At 42.7% G+C, this 21783-nt stretch overlaps 1 protein-coding gene across 11 annotated transcripts in view; it reads right to left on the bottom strand.

Annotated features, from left to right (window-relative positions):
• Nucleotides 1-21783, bottom strand: part of FARP2 (FERM, ARH/RhoGEF and pleckstrin domain protein 2) — an 81329-nt gene extending 59546 nt beyond the window's left edge. For 10 of the 11 annotated variants that reach the window (XR_008734357.1, XM_055723169.1, XM_055723173.1 and 7 more), the window contains exons 1-2: nt 21192-21702; nt 17143-17376 (exon numbers count right to left, since the gene is read on the bottom strand). Coding sequence is in view for 10 of the 11 variants with exons in the window: in XM_055723169.1 (XP_055579144.1) it covers nt 17143-17346 (204 nt within the window). In the remaining variant the exon portion in view is untranslated. The other variant, XM_055723170.1, reaches the window with a different exon arrangement.

Genomic DNA, 21783 nt, shown 5'->3' with positions numbered 1-21783 from the left:
AAGAGGATTCAGCCCTGACCTAGGAAGCCCTGGCTGATGGGGCAGGAAAGCGAGCGCTGTGCAAGCAGGACTCAGGGACTGGCTGCCAGGGGTGACACCAACTGAGCAGCAACTGCTCATCACAGCACGTGCAAGGCCTTTGCTGACAGAACTAGAACTCGTCTTCTACAAAGGAACATCTTTGAAAAATCTTAACCCTAACTTTTTTCTTACAACAGTGTTCAAGAAAACCAAAGGTGATAGTATTTATTCTGTTAATTAAGAAATAAACAGGAAGGCTACAGTTCCCTGCTAAAGAAATCAGCAGGAACCCAAACACCCTCATCTCACACCATGTTTTCTGGGTAGTCATTTGCAATGAATCCCTGCCTCAAGAAACCCACTCACCACCCCTTTTCACCGTCAAGTTAGGGGCAAAACCACAAAAAACCCCAGCAAAAAGCAGCTACGGTAATTCAGGAAAAAAACGGGACACTTTCACAGCACACCCAAACCAACTACTCTTCAGTCTGCTTATTAAAACATACCAGCTTGCTCTCAGCATGTATTACCGCATGACTGTAGCAGCCACCACAAGAAAAAAAGCATTAATGAACCCGCGCATTAGTCCATCCGGATCACAGAGAACAGAATCCAAAGGGCTTTTGCATCCCTCAGTACCTGTTCCAGCAACATACAAAAGCTATCAGGGTGCAGAGGAGGTAGCATAGCTCCTGGGATTCACGTTCTACCTCAGACCATGGAAGTAATCCTGCAACTGCAGCAACAGGGTCCGGCATCACTCTGGTCGGCCAGGTTATACAGCAGAACACACCTCAGGTATTCATGCCACCGAGGTCTTGTTTATTTGGAAAAGTCACAAGTACTGGAAGACTCTGCAGGCACACAGTTCTGTAATTGACTCTTTAAACTCAGAACAGTGTATCTTTTAAAAGTATTAGGCATTATAATAAATTAGTAATAGAATTAGAATTATTTAATAAATTGCAAATTAAAATATCTAACAGAAAGAACGGGCCACTTTACATTAAAAACAGCTAAAAAAGATGGTCCAAGTCAGGGAAATTGTTTCACATTACTGAGATGCGTAAAAATTCAAGAGTACTTGCTTCTTAGAGGAAAAAGAGATTAAGGGTTGATGTTATAAAGAGCTGTGTGCAATTTAGCTAAATACCTCTGTACCACTTTAAAAAAGCGAAGACAAAACAAGTACACAGCTCTGTCTGTACTGCAGACTGAAATAGCTTTGGTAATTGCACTGACATGAATGGAGCCAACTGAATCCAACACTATAACTCAGGAAAAAAGTACAGAAACAGAAGAGCAACACGAGTTCGGCTTGTCCTTCTCATTCACACTTTCACAAGTCACAGTTATCTATAAGGGCAACCACAGGTGTGAGGCACAGGTCACACAAATTCACCTAGCACAAACACCATTCATTCAAAAAGTTTCTTGGTATCATGCTGGATCAGGCCAGTGACGCTGAAACTCCCAAATAGAACTGTGAATCAGGAGAAATTATCCCGCTCATCACTTCAGTGGACAATGAAATAAGGAATGACACAGGTAAAGTAAGGCACATCTTCAGTAAAGAACATTCTTGCTCTTCTGCCTACAGACACATTTCCCAGGCATGTTACAGACTGCTTGCCGCAGGTCACACATGCTGCTGGCGAAATGCATTTTAAAAATTCAATTTTTAACTTTCAAATTAAATATATTTCTTGCACTTCTGAATAGATCTTAAAATAGTAACAGAAGATGTCCTTAAATATAGTAGGATTTTTTTTAAAGTGTACAGATACACATTTATTATTGTTCACTACTGTTCACAGGTACCACAGATCTGAGAAAGGAATACTTTTCAGCCAGCAATACTTAACAGAGATGCAGCGATACCCTGATCAACCTCATACACTTCCATCTGCAGAAGACAGCACACACCAGCCTACCTTTTCACAAATCTAGGAGTCTCTAGAAGCCATTGACCTGGAGATGTCTTGTGACTCTCCAAGTCTCTTAATTTCTCATTTGTGAAATAAGCAGTAATCCTGGTTCTGACCACCTTCTGTTAGAAGTGATAAACTTGGATTAACTTGTAAAAGATCTAACAGTTGGACAAGTTTTACAATCAGACTGTGTGCTGTGTTAAGGAAACTGTGTCCTGTCCATGGCTAATTATACACAGGTGTTAAAATTATCCTGATCACTCTGTAATACCATGCATGGGAGAAACCTGTGTACTCAAACCGAATTACATGTCTGTGGCTCCACCAAGCTCCATGCCCAATGACAGTCCAGCTGCCTTCATTCCTCCCCAAAGGGCACCCTGTATGCCATACATACCCCTGGGATCTCTCTACTTCCAGTGTTGAGCCTGCGCTCCCGTCACGAGAAACTAGACACGAAGAAATTAAGATGGTTGCAGCTGGGAGCACTTTGCAACTGATAAAGGTGCCATCTAAATGTTGAAAGTGCAAAATTATTTTGCCTGGGCTATCAACTATAATTTTGGGCGTCATTTGTAATAACAAGTTAAGAAAAACCTCATTCTAAGCTGAGTATCATTTCATAGTACTTCCTTCAAAGCATAAAGCAACGATAACAATGCCACATTTTAAAAAGAACAGTAACCATTTTATTTTATGTTATTTTAAAAATAGGTTACAAAAGCTTGAGACAGAACAATCTTCCATTATTAAGTCTCAAATGCTGTGGGAAAATTCTTCTTACAGCTATTTAGTTCCTCAAATTGTTTATTACATTTATAGCCACCCATTCCAAAAAGCTTAACATTTTGAAGTTGACAAAAATGAAAGTTATATAGTGGGAAGCTCCATGCCATTTTTCAATCTGCATAAAAGCAGCACAAAGAAAAATCTTTTAAGTAATTAAGTAATTACTGTAATTTTGACGTCAGGGCAAGAAGCTGCATGAACACATTTCAGAAAGGTCCTGTTTTCAATACAAATTCGCAACACTGCATATTTCCCATTCCAGACTTCTCAATTACTCTTTATATTCTGCCAAGACGACGACTACTGGCATTACTGAATTATTCCACATAAAAAAGAAAAAAAAAAAAGGTAAAAAAATTAAATAGGCAGCTAACAAAAGCTTTCCCAGTGACCCTAGGGAGGGTCAAAATTACAGCTGTAGCTGGACTACAGACTATTTTAACAAGTCATCATTAGAAGACTGTTAAATACAATAGATTTTTTCAAATCTATTTGTATATTCAGATCAAGCTCGAAAAGATCCCTCAGAGCTATGCAAGCAGGGTATCCTGATGGGCAGTGACACTGCAGAGGGCCCTGCACTGGCAAAACACCTGCACAGCAATCCCCTGCCCACAAGCAGGAGTAACACCTTCAGACCACACTCAGTCCTAAGCCAAAATCAGACAGGAATAGAAATTAATAGGAACAAGCATTTTAAGCTGAAGTTTCTTGACTGAAGGAGGTATATGTATTTTTTTCTCCATCAGAAAAGTAAACATATTCAATATTAGCAATTTTTAGGACAGAAAAGTAAAATATAAATGATTTTTTTAAAGTCGGAACAATAGTTATCTTTGTTTTATCATCACAACTGTCATTTCCTATTTTCTCAAATATCACTACCTACACAGCAGATCCTCCCTCCCTCCCTCCCTCTGTCATAACGTCTTAGCTTAGGAAGACAGACAAACTAAGAATGCATAGCCTATGACTTTCAGTAGACTGTAGTTCAGTATTATCAAAACCAATTCTGCCTCTGAAACTCCCAAACATGTCTTCCAGAACATCTTAACTTTTTGCTTCCACGTATTTTAACTTAAGTACCAAAAGAACCTAGTATTTTCATAATGTATTCCCATATTCCAAAAGGGCATTCCAAAATGCCCTTGCTCAAACTTTCCAAAAATGAAATCCACTTTTGGCAGCAGTTAAGCTGGAGGGCAGAAGGGGGGGGGGGGGGGGGGGGGGGGCGGGGCGGGAATCAGTCCAAAAGCCACGAGTTTGGAAAAAGCAAAGGTATAGAATGGAAACTCTTGTGCAGCAAGAGCCAGAGGAGCCACCAGTCCCCAACTTCAGCAAACACAAAATCCAGGGTCAGCTGGTGTTACAGAATTCTGCAGCTGCTGGGAGACCAAATCCTGCAGTAAACAGGGTATTGGCATGAGAAGTTTTATTTGACATCATCACTGACAAGTGGCCAACATGAAGCAGCCTGTGAGTGGCCAAAGAGAAGCACTGCCATGGAAAGTAAACTGAACTGATTTAAATAAAGACCTCTTCACCATTCACAGATAACTTTTTTTCTTCTTCTGGTGCACTTTAGTGGTCTTCCTAATGAAAAAGTCATTTCTCAGCTTTTGGCAAATTAAAAAAAAAAAAAAAAAAAAAAAAAAAGACAACTGGCAACTAAACATGGTAATTACACCAGACTTGCTATTTCCTTTCTTAACCAGAAATATACAAACATTTCAGAGTTTATAGTTCTGTTTATCTACAGCCCTTTTGTAATGTTAGATCTCTGTCCAAAAGACATAAAAAAGACCTTCAAAACTCCCCATTAATAACTACTATTAATGCCATGTATAAACAAAAACTGCATTTAAAAATACAAGGTGTACATTTAAATCACATTTATTAGAAGGAAATACTACAGGATGGCAAGGAGCACCATTCATTAACTTTTTGTTTTAATGGCTAAAACAAGATGACCTTATGGTTCTATACCTAGTTTTTAATCCACAGACTGGAAAAGTAAGAAATAACTCTCATCTTTTTCAGGACTTTACTAGTTTCTTCAATTTTGATTGGAACAAGTAACTCAAATGAAAACAGTCCCAGCCTCCCCACAAAAATGGGTACCTAGGAAGAACAGATTATCAAACCCTGGTTTCACATGCTCAGTCAAATGCTGCTTAAATACTATTTCATTTTATTATCTGAACATTTAACAATGACCTTTAGCTTCAATTATTTCAATTTTTCTTTAAATACTTCATGAAGAAAACTGTATTTTAAATACAGGTATTTGTTTTATTCACTTACATACTGACAGGTCCCAATTTCAAGTTGTTTTACTAAGAAAATGCCAAAAAGAGTTCACAATGCATTTAACAACTTACAGAGCATCAAACAGCCTGTGACGTCAGGGGATTTGACTCTCTTGTACAAGGTCCTCCCTGCTGCTTCACTCTGCTGTGGTCCCTACCTGCCACTTACTGCAGACAGCAATCCTATTTCTTCCAGAACTGGGTCAAGAGCTACAGGAGCCAACCCAGCATGCACATAAGGTTTGTGAAACTTCTTCCCATTTTCTACTCCAGTCGGTGATATGAAGTTGTTTTTTTTTAAAAAAAAAAATAAATAAATAAAAAATTCCCCGACACACACACAAGCGAGCATAGTCCAGCTGCCAGCATGCCAGGGGTCCCCCACTGGCAGTGGCAGCCTTTCTACCCAGCGCTGGGGGAACCCCAGCTCCCCCAAAGGAAGCTAAACCCACCCCCAGACCTTGTCTCCCGTGCCCGCAGCCTGCCCCTCACTGTGCCCGCAGGGCAGTCCCAGCTGCTGGGATGCACCACCGTCAGAGCAACACCCCCACATCTGCCCCCAGCCACCTGACTTCATGGTCACAGACTGAACTCCGGGAATACACCGCCAGCCTGAAAATTGCTTCATAACTACTTCACAAATTCAGTCAGCATATGTTTACACCTTGAAAATTTGCTTTCTTTTTTTTTTAATATTGTTTCACAGTATTTTCACATGGTGCTGAAATCCAATTTACTCAAACATGGAAGTTGTGAAACCAAATAAAAATGTCTAAGCCATTTTAATTTACTTTATTACATTATTATGCATATTGGATATAACTGTTTTGTTTAAAAAATATTCTAAGACTCCCCTCCCAAGATTTTTTGTCCTAAGATTTCAGTGGTTGGTTTTGTTGCATTTTAGGGGGGGTTTAAAGAGGGTTTTTGCTCTTAGTTTTTTTTTTTTAAAAAAGATAATCCACAGCCAGACAAATTATTCAGAAATGTAAGCCTCTGACTCGTTCAATTAAGGTTAGCTTTAAAACCTGTGATCATTTAAAGGTTCCAGCAGCATTAAAGCACTTCACTGCCAAATGAACCAGCCCTACCCAACAAACATGCTTTTCCAGAGTGGTTAGACTTGATGGATGCCTGGAAGTAGGAAAACAATAATTTGTTGACATGGGAAAAGATCCCCAACAGGGAGGGAATTATGCGAATGAGATTGGGAAATGTATACTTAGGTAGACAACATGTAGAGACAAAAACGGTCCCAAGTTCTGAACATGCTCTCATATCGAAATACCTGAAGCACTCAAAACACATTGCGCTCAGAGAAAAAACAAACGGCACCACAGTTAAGCATTCAATCAACACGTGGTCCCCAAGTGCCACATACAAAGAGCACATGGAAGAGCCACATTAAAAACACTGGGTGTTGAGCAGAAATTCTGTCGCTTTCATCGCCTAGAGAGAAAAATACAAACGTGAACCTCCCTGTTCCTCTGCTTCACACACTGCTCTAGACTACCTGGGGAAGAGGTAAAGTCACCGAAATTAAAACCTGGACCACATCATTGGAAAGAGTCTCACAGGATGCTACCACCTGACTATTAGACACGACAGTTAATGCTTGCTAATAATTAAACATTCAGACAACAGCAGCAACAGTATCAGAGAAAGCAGCTGCTTTAGGGTGGGTGATCCCATGCAGCGGCAAAGATCACGCCAGTAGGAATGCCAGAAAATTGCGCTAATGGTGACACTGGGCTTCTTTTACAGCATGCACTACTTCAAGTAATCTGCAAAGGGCCAGAGCCACATGACACTGACCGTCTTTCTCAAACATCGAGTGCACACTCAAAAGGGTTCAGCCTCATCAGCATGCTACATTAAATATCTGCACTATTTCACGCCTTTAAACAACCAGGTAGCTGAAATAACCAAGGTCGGATACAAGTGCCTACTTATAAAAATGGCTTTCTGTCAAAATAGGCTATATGCCATTACTAACCATTCTCGAGAAAAGCCTTCTACTTGAAGAAAGCAAGGTTCAAAACAGAATGTCTAAGCACCTATTTTGTTCATGCAAGCCGTACAACGGTGTAATAAAGCTAAGAAACTTGAAGTTAGGAGACTGATGGTATCATTTTTTCTCCCTGAACTTTCCCATGCACTTGTGTAAACCACTGAACCTTCCTTACACCTACTCCCTCTAACGTGCCTGGCCACCACCTATTTGGACTGTAGGTATTCTAGGAACTTGCACAGCATCATTACACATACATATATGCATATAAATAAAAATCTACATTTTTAAGTCTTTTTAAATACAGACAATACTTTGTATCCCTTTGTTCATAAAAAAGGTTACTAAAATTACAAGTCTTTCTCCATTAATTATGCTTTTGCCTCAAAACCATCATCCATGCCCACATCAACCAGATTTGATCTGGTCTTTCCCTGCAACGTCTTACGGCACTTCAGGTTGGCACACTGCTTTGAGGAAGCCTGCCCAAAGGAAACAAGTTTAAAAGATCAAAGAAATAAGACTGTCATGAAAGATTCTTTATACAGATTAGGTATTTTTACAGGAAAAGCCAAAACTTTGTTTTGTGCAAAACTGGAATTGTACCAGCTGCCTTAACATCACTCCCCACTGTACTTTGAGCAGAGGTTAATTACCATGGTGATAGGTTAATAAATACCTACAGGTCAGATTAGATAAGGCCAAAGCTTTGTTAACTTCCCCCTTGGCAGCACGAGTCTTTCCTACATCTCTGGTTTCAAGGCACAGTGATGCCTGTCCTTCATGATTTCAGTTGAAGACACATCGGACAGCTCTAACAGTCTCTACAAAGCCCTCTTTCCTTTTTTTTAAATCAATATAGGTATTTTAGCATTTTAATTTTAGTGTTTTGTGCCCAGGCTCCACCAGGTGCTGTGCCCAAGCCTTCTGCTAGGGGCAGTCAGAGAAGAGCAGCACCTCAGATAGCAGAGATGTGAAACATCAGCCTGGATCTCAGTGCTGGGAAAGCAAGCTTAAAACTGAGCTCCCGTTGCTTCTGATCACCCGGGGAAACATCACCTCTCAAGGCTGGCCTGAGCAGTGAGGAGGCATTAGTAGTTAAAATACTTCATTCCTCTGCCGTGAGGCTGGGCAGAAATTACTTCTTAGGTAACGTTTTCAAACCTGCTTTCACCATCACAAATGCTCTAAAATACAGAAGCATGTGTACAAAACCCAAGCATGGTGCTACAAACACATCAAAAAGGCATCACAAGTCCTACCGCAAGTGACAAGAGATTACGAAAGAGCAATATACTCCAATTTAGATAGCTTGACTTGCGTTTCACCTCCCTGTTTTGTACCTGTGGGTTTCAAACATGCAGCTCAGGTCGGGGCAGCAGCACATTAAGGAGCTTTTCAAAGACTTCCAGGAGTGTCTCTGAACTCATGATATAGACTACTTGGCAGCTCAATTCTCTTTGATTTTTTTCTCCCTTTTCTTTTAAAATGCTTATTTTTATTAATGAACGACTGTTCCGTCAGATTGAGGGGTCTTCCCCCGCTCCACATCCAACATCACAGTCTTGAAAAGCAGATCTTTTACACAAGGCATTGTCACCACAGCACAGCTTTTTAAATATTCAGTTTACATGGTCTCCCTCTTACACAAGTAGGCAACATTGCACTGCCAGAAATGCGTTTTGCTGCAAGGAGAAACAGATGACACAGGTATGCTTTTGCAATCCTGTTTATTTACATACATGTTCACAAGGCTGTGCTTCTCTGAATTCTGCTGGGTACCAAGAGACACCATTCCTTGCTCAACATCAAGTCCCTTTTTTTGGTAGGCACTAACCCAAAATTTCTCTGAACTGCTTCGTAGCAGGCTGTATTTCTGTAGCTGTCTTTAGCTGGCTGTGGGTTGTTTGGGGTTCTTTTTTTTCACTTTCAGGCTCTCTCTTCTTAGAATACAGCATTTCTTACAGTTATTTTCATAGAATGGCATAAGACTGACCTGATTTCAGCTGATTGTCACTATCGTTTGTCACTAGGTTACGAAAAAAAGCAATTAACGCCTGCATGCTGCAGAAGTGTTTAAGAAACTAACAGTATTTCCTTGCTTTACTAGTCATGACAGCACATTATTGGAATTAGTAAGGAACCTAACAGGTAACAGCTTCTTCTTTACAAGGTTGTGTACCAGTTACTTTGGAAGGCATCTGAAAGGAATTAAGTACAAGAATTGTACGGCTGCATGTATGCCAAGACCATTATGTTATGCATTGGTTTACTTTATCAGATCTCATCCAGACAGAACAATTTCAGGCAGAACATTCTCAGTGTGCTTACAATAACTTAAAAGAGAGGTTAAAAAGGGTTCGGCTTTATACCAACTCAGTGTTAGGCTACGCAAACGTGGCTCTCTTCCTCAGTTCGCTCTTCTGAACCCGTACAAGAGTTTTTCATCTATGTACTTCACATGCTGAAGGCACTATAGTACATCACAGCTATACAAACAGTTACGAACTCAATCCATTACATCCCTATTTCAAAGCCTGTGCTAACACCTGATCACCATTCTACTAAATGGTTTCTGTGTTTTAAATTACAATATGTGCATATAATACACTTTTCATACAGGAATATTCAGACGTTTCTCCTTTGCTGCAGCGTGACTCAATTTTCACATAATGGGACACCTAAAGTCGAGAAAACTTTAAAGTAGTAAATGGTTTTTATAATACAATTTAAGTTCACATCTTCTCTTAAAAAAACAACAAAAAAACCACCAAAAAACAAAAACCCAAAACAACATACCAACAAAAAACACAAACACCAAAGGTCCATGAATAAAATGGCTGCCATTTTACCTTTCCCCACCCAATACCGCATTCCTACATAGCATCAAAAAGGGCAACTCCCCAAACACAAAATAACAGGTCTAAAAAAAATATACAGTAGAATTAAACAGTACACAAATTGCAAAGCTTCAATTACTTTTTTTTAAAACCCTATAATAACTTCAAATTTTAAATAGTGAATTACTAACTTTCTCTTCTGAGGTCAGACTAAAATAAGTCCTAAGGCAGCTTATTTGCCATATTTAGGAGAGTCAAACCGGAGCAATGACAAACATCTGGCTATGATTCTTTCTGGAATTTTGATTATTTCTTCCCAGTCAGGGAAGAAAAACACAAGCTAACTAATACTTGATTCCTTCAGCATAGCGCTTAATAGGATTCAGAAGCAGCCTGTCCCCCTACTTCCCACATATTTAAGCTGTTAATACTTTTACAACACAGAGGGGAAAAAGCAGTTGAAGAGAGAGCGAGGGAGAGGCGGGAGAGCAGCTCATGCCAGAGCCTGGCTCTGTCAAAGAGGTGGCAGCAGGCTGCCTGGTCCTGCCGGAGAATCTGTAATGCCGCTAACACTGGCGACGCGCTCAGGGTTTGCCATGGCCTGCAGTAAGGATGGCCTCTCTGAAAAATCAGAGTAAATGTTTTGCAGTGCCCACTACACGCTCTCCATTTTTAACAGATGTGTATTTCTTACTTAAAACTGCTCAATAATAGCATTTTAAGCTACATAATTTCAGCTTGAGCCCCAACAAAGTTCTTACAGGTACTAACACTACCATAAGAAGTTACAGATAAGCAGCATTTTCCAGTATGCATGAGCCAAAAACACTCTCCAAACTGCAGGAAGTCACGACACACGTACAAGCTGTCAGATTGCTTCTTCAGCTGTCCCGAAATCCCTCCTGCGCTCCTAGCCCAGCTCCTGATTTCAGGACCCTTGACTACAGTGACTCATGGTCACAGGCTCTAATGGCTGGTCGGAAACAATGAGCACCTGAAGAGGTGCCATTTTCATGACACCTTTTCAATTACAGATGCCTGCAAACTGCACAGAAACCAGAACAACTAAACATAGTTACTCTATTCTATTCTAAGCATAAGGATCTAAAGTAATTTTGCAATTTTAATAACGCAATTTGTAAATTTAAATAAACCAAGGAAGAGTCATAAAGGTTGCCAGCAAAGACAGTACCAATATTGGACTGAGTAATCATCAATTAACTGTTTTCAACTTAGGACAGATTAAGTCACTTAAATTTTGTAGTAATATAATAGTAAGTGTTACAGGATACATCAGTAAAGTCCAAAATAGACACGAGCATGGAGAGGACGATACCTAATAAATACAGGGAGGAGGGGAGAAAGCGTAATCTTTTTTTGACTAGCCTTTTCTGACAAACAGCAGTGGAGTCAAGCACTTCCCTCCCAGGCAGCCCACCAGTGCTAGAGGGAGAGGGACACACTGCGAAGTGCCACAGGGATGAGGAACATGCTCTGTCTTTCACGTCCTTGGTAAGAAAATGAGAACAGATACAGCAACCTTCAAGAAAGCGAGTCATGCACAAGGGAACAGGTCTGGTAGAAATACAGAAAACAGGAAAAATCCCAACAAAACGAAGCATTTTCCTAAGGCCCAGCTTCACACTCCAAGGCACCAGAACATCTGCACTCGCCTAACCCACAAAGCCTTAAACAATACTTCAGAGCATGGTAAGACTGCAAGACAAAACTGAAATCCCAGCACAAGAAACACAAGTTAGCTCAAATCTAAGGCAAATGCAAACCAACAAAGCTAACTCGTACTATTAACGCGTGCATAATACCAAGACTTATGTTTTATTGAGACACAAGTTACTTCATTTTTTTTTAAAAAAACCACAAAACTCATAGACTTGTGTACTCAAAGCAACCCAACAAACAATAGCATGAAAGAGAATATTCTAGTTTTAAGTTTTTGCACTGAGTAGAGCAGGCAGGCAGACCCACCTGGTTTTGCTGAGCACTAACTGTGCTATTATTTTATGATGGCTATAACAGTTCTACATAATTCATTCTCCTGTAGGTAAAAATAGATAAAAGTTCAACTATAACATAACACCTAAGTATTTCACACTCTCAAATTATATTTTATGTTCAAACAGAAGGAGAAGAGGAAGTACACACAACTGAAGAAGTGTCAAGTTCTCCCCAGACAGAGTCTGATAAACCTGAAGCATGAGAATCTAAACTTCTCTTTCTGGGGCACTTTCTCAGAGCATAGAGCATAATTCATGTAAGAAAGTAAGCACACCTTTCCTACATAAGAAACAACATACGGACCAAATATTAAACATCACATTATGGCAGCAATTCCATTAAACGTCTTACAAGCTAGTGCAAAGAGAAATCGGGGTCAGAGAGGCAGACCTTACAGTCTGCTTGCCTACAGACCCCCAAAAAAGTATTGCATCGGAGAAAGCAGCTGGAGGATGCGACAAGTCTGACCCCTTTCTTATTGACTAAACCATGATTTCACTTACTGGGATTTTAAGACAGCACCAGACTCTCACCTACTCAGTATCACTCTTCTTCCAACTAAGTCATGCAAAAAGACCCCTTGTTTCCTCTAACCCAGGCACTCATGCTGTACTCCATGTCTTTGACAGCCCATATGTTTGTTGCTGTAACATGCTCCGCTTCCAACTCTACCACAAATGAATGCAAAAGCTTTCAGTAAGTGTAAATCAAAACTTCCTATACCCTAAATTCCTATAGCTTAAGTTATCCTTTCTTGCAGCACCTTTTATTGTCTTCCATAACCAGCACCAGACAAGCACAATTTCTCCAAATGGTCTTTTTGGCAAATTAAACCCAGCCTAGGCCCTTCCACTTAACAGTCTGCAATATTTTTACGCTGATCAAAGGCCTCCATGCTTAACCTCTTAAGAAAATCAGGAAAGCTGGCAGAACTTCTATTGTAAAACCCTGATTACTTTTAAGTGTGCCCACGGTTTGAATTAAATTGAATTTTCCAATCATTCAGCTAGTAGTCTGCAAAACCACCCATTTGGACAGACTTAGCTTGGAGGGAATAGGACAGATACTCCGTGATATGGCACATGCAAGATTTGAACTGACTAAACAAGCTGCCTATAAAAAGGGAAACCCCACATCTCATTAAAATAATTAATATTCCAGCCTAGCTTTGGATGGATATGTTTCATTCTCTTTTCTGTTTTGGGAGGAAAAGGAGAAACCATAAACACCCAATTTTCAATTTTTTAAATCCTAGAAAACATTTGAGCATTACTCTATCCCCTAACACTCAAAATAGATTCCCTGGAGAAGAGCTCTGCCCCAGCATACTTTAAAGAACAGCTCACTCTTACTGATTAACGCGATTCATAGTTAGAAAGGAAACTTACAGTACAAATGGTGAGAGCAGACAGAGACAGTGGATTTTAGACTAAAGGCAGTGGAATGTCACCATAATGACCTTTTAACACACTGTTCTAAATACTACAATAACATGAAGGAAAGGTTGTCCTTTCCTATTGTGTTCTTGTCCCATCTGTTATGCCACTTTGTCAGTCCTTTTCTTGCTCTTTGGCAAATTAAAAAACTCAAGTGATGGGGAAGAGCTATCAAATGGGAGTATCCACCAACACCTGCTGGGAGACAAGCAAGTGTTTTAAATGCATCTTGGAGAAAGGAGGGGATAACGAGGAAAAGCTGCATGGATTATATCATCATTGCAGCAACTCTGTTTATCCCATACAGTTAAAATTGCTGATGTGGCTCATTTTAGACAGCACCAGAAGCAAGGCAGTAAACAGGGCTCCTGCATCAGCTTCTCTACCATGCTGCACAGAGAAGACCCCTCTCCAGAAGCTGACCACTGTGCCTAGTCAGTCTCTTCCACCAACACACCACTTTTCTCAGTAAAAGGGTATTTACCATAGTTCCTAACAGAAAGAAGGGAAAATTATCTGAATAGAGGAAAAAAAAAACCCCAAACACTTTTGCCATAAGCGACATCTCCAGAAGACAGTGCCAACAGCACCTATGAGAAAGGCTTCAGTGTCCCACTACACTGTAGAATTATTACTGACCTGAATCAATACACACAAGCCCTACGAAACACATAATGACACCACCACCTCATTTCCACACCCAGTGGAAAAAAAATAATGCAAAAGCAAAGAGGAGTGGGCAAGCAGCACTACAATCAGAGCCTCAATCCCTCTAGGACAGCTGCTTAATCACTAATTTCTCCCATTGTGTTTTAAAAAAACCCAAGAACATCTGTGCTAGCCCACACCTATTCAGTAAATGTGGCTGACTCTTCCTAATTCTCTCCCACAATCCCCAAGTGAAAAATTTCAATTTTCCATCACAAACAGCAGTCAGCAGTTACTGCTATCCCAGCAGTCCACCGAACTTAGGAGGCAGAGGGTTACAATTTAATACCTCATCCCTGTTTGCTATCATTTGCTACCTCTTTAGACAAAAATGAAAGGCAATGTAGGCAGTGTATTGGCATTAGCAACATCAGAGTTGCTGACTATGGACCGTTTTGTGCTCGATGCTGTGCAAATGAACAAAGGATGACCCCTTCTCACCGCTTACAACACCAGGCAAAAGTTTCCAAGTTGTTCAGTTCCGAATGACCTTGTAAAGAAGAACAGTATGATATTAACTATGGCCTCAGCATGCTAGATGCCCAAATTCAGGTGTTTCCGTGGATGTCACAACCCAAGAGAGCTTTCCAGGTAAAAAGAGAAAACTAAGATAGCTCCTGATTAAGGGAACCTCTATTGTGATGGGAAAAAAACCACCTACAATGGTACTGCACTGTGGCCCACTTAGGGGATGGAGCCGAGTACCTTCTTGCAGGAGACTACAGACAGGGCCCTGAAGGACCTTGAAAGCGGAGGTAAGCAACCTACATTTGAAGCTACAAAGAGAGGGAGCCAGTGAAGTGAAACAAAAAATGGTCAGGCAGTAGCAGCTGCTAGGAACAACTGAGTGGGTTGATACTCACTGCAACATGCAAAACAGGTACATACAGAGCAGGACTAGAGAGGCTGAAGCCGACAAGGTGACTGCAACAACAAAGGTGTGAAATGAGGTGGTCCTGGGATGGGATCAGTTTTAGCTGTTTAGTTAAATAGTACCACCCTAGAGATTGCAAGCACGCCTGCACAGGGTGGCCTGCTAAAGGAAGTGAAGGAATCAGAGGTGAATATAAACCACATTATTGGTCAGACAGGGGAGACTGGAGTATGACTCACAGCAGCCAAAAAACTAGCATGAGGAATTTATGTTTTATACATGCGAAGCTTGATGTTGACACATAAATATGAAAACCAAGTTTCACCAGGCAAAGGCTGATTTTATTTAGAGCTGAGAGACAATCCAGAGTTTAGACATCGTGAAGAACAAGCCACAGCTGAATTTACATTCAATGGTAAGACTTAACAACAAAGTCCTATAGGGCAAGACAAGGGGTTAAGGACGGAACTAAACTGGACCTGCAATGGAAGCCAGAGAGCAATGAAGATAACTGGGAGGATCTATAGCCCAGACTGTTCCAGCACATGAAGGAGAACCAGGTCAAGACAGTTTCAAAAAACAAGGTATTGTGGAAGTAGTGAACCATACCGAGCACAGGCAAGAACTAAGGGGAACCAAGGGAAGGTGCTCAGAGGTTAGAGAACAGCAGAGATGCTAGCGCAGAGCTCCAGGACAGGACCGCAGGGCCACCTGAGCATCAGCAAGTCTGAAGGCTGAAAAGGTTTCTGAGGCAAGTGTAGACAAAGCATTTTCCTTCAGCAGTAGATCAAAGACAATAAAATAGGCTTTGACTGTGTCAGAAAGAGCCAGATAAGAGTTATAAAGATGAAGAGGGTAAGGTTACTGAGGAAACTGGAAGATTTGCATGAGAAGAGCAGGCAGAGTTGGTACAGATATGACAAGGAAGAGAAGGAAAACATCTATGCTTTAGGCTATACAGGAGATTTCCAGTCATTAACTTCATGTAATAAAGCAGAGACCAGGAGTTAGAAATTCTTTCTTGATTTTAACAGTTTACAGTAGACTTGCATCAATTTTGAAAATTATAGAGTTGGGGCAGTTGCTTAGCGCTTTTTCTTCTTTTTTAAAATCAAATCACAAAAGCACCAATGTCTACACCAACTTGAAAAAAAAACCAAACAAAAAAAAAATCACACATCAAAAGAATCAAAGTCATCAGATGTGGGTTGTATGCAGTAAATGAGGGGTGGATGGGTTTGCTGTACCCTCTGTGTCCTCAGGTGGGAGGATATAGGCACAGCCTCACACTGAACCAAAAAAAAAATTTTACAAAATTAGATTTCATGTTTGAGTGTTGAACAGCTGGACAGCAATCTATAGAAGACATTCCCAAAAGCCACTATTTCTTCAAAGATCCATATCTTTTTTACTCTACTTGGAAAAACCTGTTTACATCTGTGCAACAAACTAAGGCTACAAGTGCTAATTTAAAGTCAGTCTGATACTAACGCAGAATATCTGATAGCTGAATATCTTCACCAGAACAAGTCTGTTTTGTAACAACAGGTCTTTAGCCAAGCTAAAACTAAAATCTGAGGTTAATGCTGAGAATGAAACAAGAATCTGAAGAACAAAAATATTTTTTTGTTTAAAAACAGAACCACCGCAATATGAGCACAGTTTGTATTTCTTAAGGCTGATTTTTTCCCCAATAGCCCAGCAAGCAGAGTTTTAATAGAAATTTTCAGAAACATCACTACTCCTCTGGTGCCTTCCTCCCAAAGTGAGGCAACAAGCAAAAACTTTAAACAGGAGCTAGTTCAGTTGAAGAGGAGTGAAGAAGCCATTAAAATAATTAATAAAAAATAGTAACTAAAAGAAAGCTCCTCTGCTGTCCCAGCTGCCAAATCAACAAAGCTGCAAGTGGCTCAGGAAGCAAGAACACTTTGGCAGAAGACAGTTGGTGTTCCCCCAAAGCAAATAACAGTTAAAGCTGCTTGTTACAGTATGTGCTTGTATTTAAAGGCTGTTAAAAACACAAAACATCTGTTATACTTAAAAGATTTTAAAACAGCAAGATGTGCTACTTATTTAACTACTTCTAAGTAGGTAAAATCCCTACAGGAATCTTTATTCAAATATCGCCTCTGTACAGTAGCACATCCTATGAGCTTTACATTATTGGAGGCTAAGTGTACTTGATAGCAGGTTTAAACCTCTCTTACCTCAATGTCAAGTACTTCCACCGTGTTGTCCAACATCTTTATTTTGATCGGTAGGTCCCGCTCGTGCATTTTGGCAGGAGATGATGCCACTGCAGTAGAGAGGTTCTGTCCCGGCTCCAAGGTACTCACTCCCGCATTTTTCTGGACACCCAAACGAGAGCCAGGAGTCTGCAAGACTCTGTACGTTCCTTCTATCTCTCCCATCTTTCAGCACTGAGCAGGGTCTAAAGAAACCTGGAAGAAAATAGAAGGTTACCGCCTGAAAGTTTTCCACTGACACCCCATATGAAAATAATACCCACTAAAGCACAATCACACGCCAAGTCCTTATTTAATGCTCTTCCTCCCGCTATTAAAACCAATGAAAAAGTTGATGAAACTCAGGTCAAAAATCCAGCTACTGGGAAGAAAAATAAGTGGAGGAAAAAAAACCCACCCTAAAAAACACAACTATCCCAAAACATGGCTAGGAAACAGGATACTCAAACCTGTGCCCTCTACCCACTATCATATTGACATTTTAATTTCCAATTAATTTTTCTGCCAATTTAGCTCACTAACCAAGGACACCACAAGCAGCACGAGTGCTGCTGACAGCACAAGAAAAGCCGCAGGCAGCGAAGGGTCAGGCAGGACTCTGCCTCTCACTGGTACCTAGCCATCCTGTTGACTTTGCTACAACATCGGACCACACCCCAAGATAACAGGAACAATTAACTTTCTTCATCCCCCAAAATGACGACTCATGCAAAACTGTAACTATGCCAACCAATGCTGGCTGCTCAGAGCCTTCATAATGCAGATTTCTGCAGCAGATAACAGTTCTTCACCTTATTAGCAAACCCACACTGTACCCAGATTAAGTCAGTGGACAAAAATCTCAATTACAGAAATCTACACTAGTTCAAGTAGGCTGACTCTTGTATCTTGATCCTTACTTTCATGGTTCAGTGGCAGTCGTTGAAAAGCAAATGTTTTAATTTGACACAGGGGAAAAAGACTTGCATGCCTCCCCAGCCCTCCGCGCCACAGGAACAGTGGCAATATTTGCACAGGGATTGCAGCAGGGTCGACATGAATGTGAGGCACGTGTGCTCAGGATGCAATGTGCCCAACAAAGCCACTGGCATAAAGTATTTGGCAACAGCGTGCAAGGCACTCAGCAGAAATACATGCAGAAACATACAGGCTCCTCAGTGCTTTCGGTTGCATTTCCCAAATATCACACTCCATGTGAACTACCAAAAGTACGGGGATACTGATACTGGGACAGCCTTGGCATGGCCACCACACTACAAAAAATTCAATGAAGTGTTAGACTACTGTTTCATAATAAACGTGTTTTGTCTAAAAAGGAGTGAGGCAGATCATGAAAACATTCCTTTGTCCCTCTACGCTTTGAGTAGGCAGGCAGTCCGCACTGTGAATCTAAGTGGAGCCAACCACACATGTAGTCAAAAATTAGGGGCGGGGGGGGGCGCGGGGTAGGTATTAATCTTTGTACCCACTGAGACTGGTCAAACATCTTCCTGGCTTGCAGAACAGTGGATTTCAGCTTTATGGGTTTTTTTCTTTTTATACTTGCAGACACCTGCACAGATAAACTTGTCACAGGAGAGGAGGCAGCTGCCTCCTTCCTAATTACACTACAAGGCTTGTTTGGCTTAGGTGTCTCTCAGAGCCCTTGTGAGTGCTGCAGAGCCATGATGGAGCTCAAGACCACTGCAGAGACACCTCCAGTTTCCCAACTGACAACACACAAAACGAGAAAGTGTGAGAAGGATGATCACAACCTTAGAAGTGTGTGTACGCTGCCCAGTGCCTAACCTACCAGTTTTAAGGTAACAAATTAGCAGAAATTTTCTTTCTTAAGACTGTTTTGCGCACATCTTTTCACTGAACTTCCCAGTTTGCGTGGCCATGCAGCAAAGGAGAAAAACTTTTAAAATCACTGCAACAGCAAAAATCAGCAGGGCCAGCTGCCCAGGTTACACCTCTAACTGCTAATCTGAAGAGAAACCATAGCTCTGTGTCATCTATACCGCCTTGATACTGTGTCCTTGTAACTTAACCACATGGTAAAATTTTGCTACTACCATTCAGATGGAACTGAAGCTGCTCAGAATCAGTTACACTTTTCACAAGGCTATTTATTACACAACTGCTCTTACAATTAGTACTCCATGAACACACTCATCCCATTCTGAATAAAGAGCTACTAGAAGGGACAGACGCTGCAGTTACTCAAAAGGAAAAAGACATGAGCAGTGACAGCCAAGGTAGCACACGGAGCAGCCTCATGGCAGAGAGGCTTTGGCAGCCTCACCTCTAGCAGAAGCCAGCGAGTTCCCAAAGGCAAGGCAGGCAGGCCAGCCAACTCCAGGCTAAACGAGGAGATCTTGGGTATTTCTACTAGCTTTAGATACCCGCAAGGAGAGACCAAAGTCACATCAAACAGAAACTGCAGATGTCAAAGTCCTTCCTTACAGGTCTAAACAGGAAGAGTGAACCCAGGGGGGCTAAGGACGCTTTCCTAAAAATACTTACCACTAGACTAGTCTCCAGCCAGCATATACTGATATTTTAAAGGTCTAACAAGCACCTAGGCAGAAAACACAACATGCAGAAGCAATCCATGTTTCCCTAGAAAAGCAGGGCCCTGCCCGCTGTACTGCAGTTGAAAGCATTTCTCCACGCCACATCCAATTCCTCTCCGGTGCACACTATTAAAGCCATTACAATTATTAAAAATTCCCAAATAGCCCGACCTGCTCCAATTGCCTCAAAAACCAGAAGTGTGAGAAGTACTAACCAAGCCAATCACTATTTCCAGTTTCACCACCAATCATAGAAACGCATCATGTTTTACGTAAGCTGACTATAAATGACATTTTTTAACAAAAACAGTTGTGCCATGACTGAGGAAGTATTTCAGTTAAAGTGGCTGACTAAATGGAACGTGGAGGAAAACGAAAGAGTGAAGCCTGACAGGCTGCAAGCACCAGGAAGAGAGGCTCTGCGGGCAAAGCAGAGAAAGTGTCCAACAGCACCGAAAGCCTCCCACGCCAGGCAAGCTGAACAAGGTCTCATTTACCCTCTCATGAACGCAAAACTATAATGCAATGTTACCACAATATTAGCAGTTCTAAGGAAAAAATCTTCTTCCTTGCATTCACCCACCCAAAACTTCTTTGCACTAAGTGTTTATCCTGATAATGTCCTATAAAGCGGGACCAGGCACCAAAGCTAAACAAGCTTCCTGAAGAACAGTAACAGAACGACCATCGCTCTCAGCCCCAACTGAAGGAGCAAATGGTACAAAAATTTACAAACTTTAAGTAGCTATGTACTTTTTATTGCCTTTTTGAAATAACTTCGAAATCACAATGAATTTTATCTTCTACTTGGATGCAATAAACTTATTTTTCAGAAGCAAACCAGTAGTTTTCAGCTAGCAGCAAACCTGGAAAGGCAGCTTCCACCTGAGGGTATGCCCGCTCAAGATACCACGGGCTTTCAAAGGAACTCCTCCGACTACAGTGTCTGTTGGTCAGTCACAAAGTCACCACGATGCTCCATCCCCTGCCTGTGCAGAAGGCTGGTCTGAAGTAACACCAGTCTCCCAGCTCCCCGGTGTGAGCAGGTTGATCCGTGCCTCCCATAGGAAGGGATCCCCACCACCTGCACTCAGTGGGAGCCTGCACAGAGCAGCGAGGGAGCGGTCTCAGCAGGAGCTCTCAAACCAGGTCCCTTCAATCCACCAGAAGCGAACTTTACTCTTATTTTTCACCAGGCAGTAACACCCCATTAGCATCACTACACCAAAATGGCACCAACCGACACATCAGGAATCCCACAACTACAACGAAGGGGGATGAAGCGACGATAAGCGTCCAGCCGCAGCCAGAGCCGCCCCCGCCGGGCCCCCGCTCCCCTTACAAACGCCGACCCCGCCGGCAGCACAAGGGGGGGCTCGGGGCTCCCTGCCGCTTGCCTGGATGGAGGATGAAGGACCGCAGCGGATGAGCGCGGCTTCAGGAGCGCTTTACCTGCCAACAGGGAGCGAGGGCGATGCAGCAGCAGCCCCTCGCAGCCTCGGCGAGCTCCGGGCGTCCCTCGCAGGGGCAGGGGCCGGGCCGGCCGCAAGTGCCCAGACGCTCCCCGCCCGAGAAGGCAGCCGCCCCGGCCAGGCCCTCGGCAGCGCGCCGAGCAGGAGCTCCGCAGCCCCCCGCCAGCCACAGCCCGCCGCGTCCTCAGGGCGGCAAGAGCGGGGACCGCGCCCCCCCCAGGGGCGCGGGGAGGGCCCCTGCCCCGGCCGGGCTCCTACGCGAAAGCCTCCGCCCGGGGCCGCAGCGCCCGACAGCGGCCGCGGGCGGCGGAAGCGCCAGACGCGCAGGCGGGCCGAGCCGCGCCGGGCCCCGCCGCGCCGCCGGGCCTGGGTCACCGCCGGCCGGCAGCCCCGCTCCAAGGCCCGCCCGGGGGCTGGGGACCCCCCTCAGCGCCCGGCCTGCAGGGCCGGCTGTCGGGGCGGCCCGGAGCCGCGGGCCCCGCCGCGCCTCACCTCACCTCACCGCCGAGGGCCAGCGCGCCGCGCGCCGCCGCACGAGCCCCGGCCCCGCGCCGCCACCGCCCCGCCCCGCG

This window comes from Falco cherrug, chromosome 11 (genome assembly GCF_023634085.1).
Source record: "Falco cherrug isolate bFalChe1 chromosome 11, bFalChe1.pri, whole genome shotgun sequence".
Taxonomy (NCBI): Eukaryota; Metazoa; Chordata; class Aves; order Falconiformes; family Falconidae; genus Falco; species Falco cherrug.
The sequence above is the reverse complement of the archived record's forward strand: the minus strand, read 5'-3'. Positions and strand labels throughout refer to the sequence as shown.